At 36.6% G+C, this 8,937-nt stretch overlaps 1 protein-coding gene across 1 annotated transcript in view; it reads left to right on the forward strand.

Annotated features, from left to right (window-relative positions):
• LOC113050562 (VWFA and cache domain-containing protein 1-like) overlaps nt 1–8,458 on the forward strand; it is a 69,998-nt gene extending 61,540 nt beyond the window's left edge. Inside the window, exons 22-27 of the mRNA XM_026213626.1 lie at nt 376–492; nt 1,493–1,644; nt 1,922–2,083; nt 3,333–3,410; nt 4,825–4,926; nt 6,804–8,458. Of these exons, the coding sequence (XP_026069411.1) occupies nt 376–492; nt 1,493–1,644; nt 1,922–2,083; nt 3,333–3,410; nt 4,825–4,926; nt 6,804–7,051 (859 nt within the window). The 3' untranslated portion in view covers nt 7,052–8,458. The remainder of the gene's footprint in view (nt 1–375; nt 493–1,492; nt 1,645–1,921; nt 2,084–3,332; nt 3,411–4,824; nt 4,927–6,803) is intronic.
• The last annotated feature ends 479 nt before the right edge of the window (nt 8,459–8,937 follow it).

Below are 8,937 nucleotides of genomic sequence, written 5' to 3' on the forward strand. Positions count from 1 at the left end.
GACATTTATTTCAGGTTTGTTGCATTATTCCCAGCTTAGAGGTCTCAAGGCATTTATTTTTTTCACTGTGCCTTCTGTTCATTTTAATGAAAAACTGTACACTTGAATGCTAATAAGTGTATGCTTTACTACCGAGAGCTGTGTGTTCAAAAAGGCTGAGTATTCATTGTGTAGCAATAATAATTGTTGATTTATTGTCTGTTGAATGTCATTGAGCTACAGAACAACATTGTTGCCAGACTGTTAGTAATTACAAATAGCTTTGACTTCAATGAGTTCTGTGTTGTATTTAGGGTCTAACTGACTCAGCTTGCCTTATCACTGTGTGTGTGTGTGTGTGTGTGTGTGTGTGTGTGTGTGTGTGTGCGCGCACAGAAACCCGAGCTGCGACGTGCACCAGGAGCCTTTGTCTTTGACTGTAATTGAGCCCAGTCTACAGGACACTCTGCCTCAGTGTATCAACACCAGATGCAGCCAGCGCTTCACCAGCAGGTACGGACATATACTATATCAGTTGTGATCAGTCTGCCCTTAGCAGGACCTTAACAGAAACACAGAGTCTCTGAGTGTAATGAGGTTTCTCCTTTCACTTGACACATCTAATTTCAAATCACTTATTCACAACCTGTGCTGACCACCACCACAACAAGCATGTGTGTTTCTCAAGATCATACAACCTCCGCTATTATCAGGGACTGTTGAAATCAAAGACACACACTTTCATTCACCACAGACTCGAACAAAATCAGTGTTTGTAACATCAGTTAACTGTATGAACTGGAAACAAAAAATACTTCTATAAATTAATCTTAGTTAATGGTATTTCAACATTATTTAAATCCAAAGTTCATATTATTTAATAGTCCTGAACTGATATTAACTTACACTGAACAGTTAGTTTAATGACTTACGTTAACAGAGATTAAATAAAAACTGTAAAAAAATAAATAAATTGTTCATTCTTCATAAATGAACTAATGGAACCTTATTGTGAAGTGTTCACTGTGTTTTATTTGACTAGTTATTAAATATACATACTCAAAATCTGTAGTGACAAATGGTATTTTCGTTTTTTTAGAACTAAGTATAGTATGTTTTAAAAACTACTTGTATACATTTTATAAAATAGAATGTTATAAGCTTTTGTAAAATTAGTTTTAGTATATTGTTTAAAAATCATCATGCTGATAATAAGAAATGTTTCTTGGGCACTAAATTAGCATTTTAGAATGATTTCTGAAGGATCATGTGACACCAAAGACTGGCGTAATGGCTGCTGAAAATTAATCTTTGTCATCACAGGAACAAATTACTTTTTAAAATAAAATGTAAAAAAAAAAAAAAACGTTTTGAAATAGAAAACATAAAAAAAAAAAAATAATAATAATATATTACAGTTTTACTGTATGTTCAAAAAATGCAGCCTTGGTAAACTAAGATATCTTTCAAAAACATGTTTTTGTATGTTGTGTTTTATTTGTGTGGGTTTTAGTGACTGTTTTGGTGTTCTGGACTGTGAGTGGTGTATGGTGGACAGTGACGGAAAGACCCATTTGGATAAGCCTTACTGTGCCCTACAGAAGGAATGTTTTGGAGGGATAGTAGGTGCCAAGAGTCCCTATGTGGATGGACTCGGCATTTTAGGTGAGCTACTACTTCTGTAGTGACACTTATTGCACTTTAATATATTTATTTTGGTTTAAAATAAATTTAGATAAATTGCATTGGTGGGTCACAGTAGTCCAATAGTAATTTACTTCTTTCTTTTGTTTAGTTTTGCTGTTTTAGAAACATTATTCACAGAAATTTGGAGGAACACCAATTCCATGATTCACACATTTTGCCTTGAGGATCTTTGCTAGTGCGTATGCTTTATTTCATTTCATTAAATTATTATTTTGTATTTTTCATCTCTGTGCAGATGAGGAGTTGGCTTCGCTGAACATGATCAAAAGTGCGCCTGTGGGGCCAGTGGCAGGAGGGATTATGGGATGCATCATGGTACTGGTGTTGGCTGTGTATGCATACAGGCACCAGATCCACCGTCGCAGCCATCAGCACATGTCCCCGCTGGCTGCCCAGGGTGAGGCTGGACACTTTTGGAGTCTAAAAGTGAAATTGTTTCTTACCTGGGACTGTTGGGAAATAATGTAAATTAATTAATTGAATGTCAGTTTTGATTTTGGCTTCCAAAGATTATGAAGACACAATAATTGATATACCACAATAATCGTATACCTGCTGCTGTTCTTATTGTTAATCAAACAAAAAAACTAAGAAAAAACACTTACTGCTCTAGACTGAATAACTTTACTGAAATTTCACTGGTATATAAATGTTGATATCTTAGCAGCCTTGTTTCCAGCAAATATACTTAATGATATAGAGCTATCATGAAAAAATATATATTTTCAAGAAGTGTGATATCGCTCACTCCTATTTGTGTTAATTGTGATTATAATATTGTCCAAAATAACCGTGATTATTTTTTACCATAATCAAGTAGTCCTATGTTTTACTCTGTTGCGAATGTGATTTGGTTTTGTTTTAATGGTTACTACTGAATAAAAAAGAATCCGCATTAAAGATTATTGAACTAAAGTCACAGCGCATGACACTTGTTACTTTCTTTATGTACCATATTTCAGTTGGAAACAAGACACTCAAGGATTATAAAATGTAGACTGGGACCTTTTTTTATCAAAATTGTTTAGACGGGGATGTGTGATCTCTTACAAAGAGTCTGGTGATGTCAGCCTGAAAAGGAAAGTTGTTTCAGAGAAAGAGCAAGTAAAACTCACTTTAATGAGGGAAAAATTATTGAGTGCACTTTTAAAGTGTACTACTCCGTGTGAGATACTAAAGCACAGTTCACCACTAAAAGGACCTTAGAAGGATATAAAAGTAATTTAAAGAGCTGAATTCGCTCTTCCTTTCCAGTTTGCTCCCTGATGTCTAAGATAAATTCAACCTCCATATGTCCACGACTTGGAAGCATAACTTGCATGCAGTATAAATCTGTCTAAATCAGTCTGAGAAGTGCTGCTGTTTTCTGTTTTGCAGTTAGATAATCTGTCTAAGAGAGTCCACTTCAGTCTGAATCTGCATTCTAGAAATGAATAGACTTGAATGCTATATTCCCTTGAATCAGCTTTCTTGTTTTTTAATGTCTGGTTGACAAAAAATTGATTTGAAGAGATTTGATGTCTGTCTTCTTTTTTACGAGAAAGACCCTGGTCCAAAGGAGAAGACAAAGATATATTACATCAAATCTGTTCAGGGTTGCTCCATCTTTCTAATCTTCTTCTTTCTGTCTCTCTCGCTTTCATCAGAGATGTCCGTCAGGATGTCCAACCTGGACAACGAGCGAGATGACAGAGATGAAGACAGTCACGAAGACAGAGGAATAAGTAAGATACCCAGCTGCTTGCCTGCCTGGCACAGCTTCACACAAATTAACACCGAAAACCTTTAATGGCCGTTTCAGCATTAGTAATTGCAATGAAGTTTTTTTTATGTATATCAAATCTGCAGTAATATACTTTGTACCATTAGTGCTGTTTTTCACTGATTCAGTGCATCAGACCCTTTAATGAATGATAATCCGTGAATTCTTTGTGTATGCTGTGCTGTTTTATTCTCCAAGAGTAAAAAGCGAGCATTCATGCTCACGATGGTACTGTGCCATTCTTGTGTGATAATTGCTTCAAACGGCCATGTGGGTTAGTCTGATGTCGTAATTGGTCTCATCTTTAGTGACAATATGATAATGTGTCGTACATTTTATAATCAGAGGCATTTACAATACCATCTGATTTACGTCACAAAGTTGTTTTAATCCGTTTTTGTGCTTTGCATAACTGTAAGAAACATACATTATGAAACAATGCATAACTGTAAGAAATCTAAATGAATAACACTCAGTATTTATGTAATACTGATTATTAGTGCAGAGCAAAGATGGGAAGAATGTAAACACCATACTCCTACTATAGACTCAGTTTTTAAAAACAGACAAAATGTACAGTACAGAAAGGTACTTCCAATGGCCGCCTGCCCAATTGACTACTATTGTAAGTGCATTATAAGTTATTTAAATTTTTGTTTTACAAACTTAGGGCAATTTGTGATCTTTGGGTAACATGCAATGAAAAAAGGAAGTAAAATAATGAGAGTAATAACTTAGTAAACTTTTCGCATAACATCTCATATTTCATAGTTATTGATATATAATGCATTTCCCTATTCACTTATTATGTCTCCCTAAAATGCCTGATAAGTATGAAGGATATCCTGGTGTCCACTAAACTGATGCATGTCTCTCAACAGAAAGTCATATTCTGCTTTGAAACCCCACTAAAGTTGTCCTGAGATCTTCATTTATGACAAACATATCTGTCCAATTTAAATGATAATCACAAATATTGTAATATTTCTATGAGAGTGCTAAATCTGATCATACTGTTAATATCGGTAATTTTTGAAGACCAGGGGAAAGAAGTGTTAATGATCAAACCTCCAAACATTTGGTTTCTCTCTTTGTACAGGACACCCAGAGTTTAAACTGTGCCTAGAGAAACTTGCTAAAATATAATGTCTTCTACAGGGGACAGTAAATGGCTATAAGACATGAGTGATATGGTGATATCTTTTTTATTTTAATTTTATGTTCATCCCCAGTATAACCTTTATATGAGAAGTATCTACAAGTATGTTATTGCCTTTTCAATGATCTGTACTCGTACACTATACTGGCCAGCTGGAGACCCAAGTGTTTTATTGTTATATGACTGTTTGGCTCTGTTTCTCTCTCTCTCTCTGCAGTTAGTAACACTCGATTCATTGCTGCTGTTATTGAGAGGCGCACACACAGCCCAGAACGACGACGGAGGTACTGGGGGAGGTCAGGGACTGAAAGTGACCATGGTAAGAGTGTGTGTGTTTGTGCACTCCTTCCTCGAAGTCTAAACGAAAAACGGTATTAGTACTGTATGTCTGAAAAAGATCCTTTTGAAATAAGGGTCAAAGAAAAATTCAAAGACATGACCATCCAATTTCTCATTTAGGAATATATTGAGAGTTTTATTATTGAAATAAAGCAAAGCCCAGGGAGCTCAGTGTGTGCTAGTGTTCGGCCTGTATTTCATTGGCAGCTCCAGGCTTGGGTTACATGGAGTCTTCAGTTCATGCTAAATCTGCCGCCCCTCAGGGACGAGGCTTTCTGGAGATCATTGTGTAACCAGCAAGAGGAGAAAGGGCAGCCCTATCCCACAAGGAGATGTGCAATGAGAGACCTGGAGGAAGAAAGCCAGCAAAGTGGGTAGATTGAGAGATGCGAGAACAGTTAAAGGTGGCAAAGACCAAGTACAGAGATGTCTTCTCTGTATATTTATTTGGCAGGGTTAAAGTTCGCCTCCCACTGGCTGTTCAGTCATCCAGCTTAAGGGGTCTTTTAAAGCAATATCGATTTTGAGCTTGTGTATGCAGGAGAATAGCACGGAAGCCTTTTCCTGTGTGCTCTGAGTCATTATTGCTCCACCAACACAGAGATTTTTCACCAGAAGCAACGTAGAACGTAGATATAGGAGTATTTGCTTCAGTTCAAGGCTTAAAGAATTTCTCTTAACAGAAATGCGTTTTCTGCCAGGAACTGGGATGCTTTTTAGTACTTGTTTGCTTGCTTGGCTCTTTGATATGTTTAGGGATAGATCCTGATCCAGAATTGGTATCCCATCACTGCAGAGTTTCAGAGCTGATTCCAGATCCGTTCTGAGACGGCTTATGCAAACATTGATCAAAGTCAGGATCATAAGAGTTTTTTTACCTTTCTTTTCACCTACGATCCCTTTTCAAATGTCACACGTGGCTGGACAGTTGGCAATCTGACAGTGATGGGACCTTTTTTGTGCTTTCTGTATTGGGCCTTGACAGTTATTATGTTAAGTTTCCAACTGTTCGTTTGTTTTTGTATGCATTGTGAGCTCCTCTTCCACTGTACAAGTTAAGTTGTCAGCAACTGTCTAATCTATTATTCACTTCAACTACTTCATGTGTCTTTCGTCTTGCTGTTTAAACAGGAACATCAGCAATTTGACGGGAAAATAGATTTGGGTAGATAAAAATAACACTGACATCGGCTTCTTCTTTTAACAAGATTTTAAGTTAAATTTTATGTAGAGAGGAAGGTGTATATTTCAGATGATAACTCATCAACATTTGTTCCTAGTTTTTTTTGTTCTTTGTTTTGTTTTTGTTTTTTATTCAACTTTGCTGTCATAGGGATAAATTAAAATAGAAACAGTTGTACTAAATTGTCATAATATTTTACAATATTACTGTTTTTACTGTATTTTATGTGTGTATATATATAAAATAATTAAATAATTAATGAAAATAATGAAAATAATTAAATGTAATTATTTTCACAAAATACAGATTTTTTTATAAATGGTAAAAAAGTTTAATTGTAATTCAAACTGCTCTTACTGCTTGGCGTAATTTCACATTACGCTATCACGAGTCTGTCAGATTAGTACAAAATGAGATTAATGTTTCTTTATTATGTTTGGGTTTTGTGTGAGGAGTGTTAGATTAGAATGAATAGATAAATTAGCAAATTAAGTGATCATGTTTATAACCAGTGACAGTGATATAACGAAGTTCAAATTTCCAATCTCTTCAGCTGTTGTTTTAGAGATACAAAGACCTGTTAGCTACACTTGTAGAACATTTAAGATTCAAAGTGAATTTATACTGTAGCTTCTGAAAAGATTGATTGTGATTCCTTGTCTATTTATATGTAGGTTACAGCACCATGAGCCCTCAGGAGGACAGCGAGAACCCGCCCTGCAACAATGATCCTCTCTCTGCGGGCGTTGATGTGGGCAATCACGACGAGGACCTAGACCTGGACACACCTCCACAGACAGCTGCTCTTCTCAGCCACAAGTTCCACCCCTATCGGCACCCGCACACACACCACCCCCTGCACTTGCACATGCATCATCTCCAGGCTGCCGTCACCGTGCACAGCGTGGATGCCGAGTGCTGATCCTGTCCACCTGTGACCCAAACCAACCACCAACCCTGCCTTTGATGCCACTTCTAGCTTCAGCCACCACCTCCATTCAGGCCCTGCAAAACCAAGGAGAGAACCTTGTTGAAAATGGGAGCGAACTTTTGACCTCTGTAGAGGTCAATAAGAAGTGCATTTGGCAGGTGTATACAATACAAAGCTCCTTATGGTTTTTTTCCCCCCCAAGAAATAATGAAGTTAAAAGGATTATTTTTCTACTATTTATTTAAGAGGAGTGGAGATGGAGGTAATTATTGGGGAAAAAATGAAATTGACTGACTGACTGAATTTGTCAGCTTTCTATTAGGCCTATGGATCCCATTTTAGGACCTGGCCCAGGTTTTCTCCTCATCTAGACTGCAAAGCAGCTTTGAAGGATACGATTCATGGCACATTTGAGTCATCTGCATGTCATGAGAATTTCTTATGGGGAGAGTGAACAAAACATTTCATGGAACGATAGACACAAATGCCTGCGCTGCACATCAAGGAGACGAGACAATGTGGCGTATTCTGAGGAGCTGTCACTCACCTTTTTTTTTGACTGTGAGATGATGGTGAATCTCAAGACTTTGTTCAATGTGACCAAGGTGTTCTGGGCCACAAACCCAGTGCAGGATATTTGAAATATTTTAAAGATGACTGGGAGAGAGACTATGCTCAGTTCTGCCACTGTGTGTGTATAAGCTCTCATTGTATTTTTGTCAGCCCGATTATTTTACATTTGGGGTACGAGAGAGAGAGAAACAGAGTGTGCATGTGTTGGTGCTTGTGTGTGTAATTGTGTGTGAATGTGGTGGATGTGTGATGCCGCAGATGGATCTTCTCCAATAATGTTGTCAATTTTTTTAAAGTCATTAGTAAGTATTGATGGAATGCCATGATATTTTTCAGATCTTTCTAAACCCATGTGCACTTTTAAACAACTGCTTGTCTACTGATATGTAGACATTGTGCTCCTATGATTTTAGAGGGATTGTGTCTATTGTTTAAAGAATGAAATGATATACCATGTATATACATCTAAAGTTTAACAAAGTAGCTATAAATGTGTCATACACTACAACCCTTTTATCCTCGTCAGAAGTGTTTTATTGAGTTTTTCTGCACGTTTTTAAATTGCATTGAAATTTGGCTGGGGGAAAAAGCTAATGAATAGTTTGATTATTGTTTTCATTTATCTGTGATAAGAAGTCATTCCCAAAATCATGAATCACATGAGCAAAACAACTTTTCACACAATATGATACAGAAGTCTGGTACATTAGTTCTGTTCAGACATGTCCTTGTGAAATTTTAGCCTCAATCCGTTACAGTGACAGTTTTATACCTTAGAGACCGCTGAATCACATCTATGAATTATATTTTATGTGCTTAAATTCAGTCTGTGTGCAGCTATCATTCTTATTTTGGTCAAATAAGCCTTCACATTTTTGCCCATTATATGGTGTATAAGGGGAAATTTGCCTATTGAAGGTGGTTCAGCTAAATGAAAATGTTTTGAGCTCGTTTCAAACAAACTGAATGCATGAACTTGACTTTTGACCTTTATAGTTACTGAAAAATATCCCATATGTTACCTTCCCCGTGTGACATCTATGTCTTCTAAGTAGTCAATATTTAGTTAACAACATTACAACTTTCTCTCACGCCATTATTTCTCTATCGTGTATTTCTTTAAGTAGCTATATCCATTATAACGCGCAAATAAGATGTCAAATCTTTCAGGTTGATGTGACTCCCTTTAATTTTTTTAATATAGAATGCTAAAGTTGTCAGTCTAAATGGAAAAAAAAGCACTGGGATCTATGGGGATTAAAATATAAGCATACTCCATTATGACATCATCAACCCATTCCTGA

Source organism: Carassius auratus, chromosome 31 (assembly GCF_003368295.1).
Source record: "Carassius auratus strain Wakin chromosome 31, ASM336829v1, whole genome shotgun sequence".
In the NCBI taxonomy this organism is placed as follows: domain Eukaryota; kingdom Metazoa; phylum Chordata; class Actinopteri; order Cypriniformes; family Cyprinidae; genus Carassius; species Carassius auratus.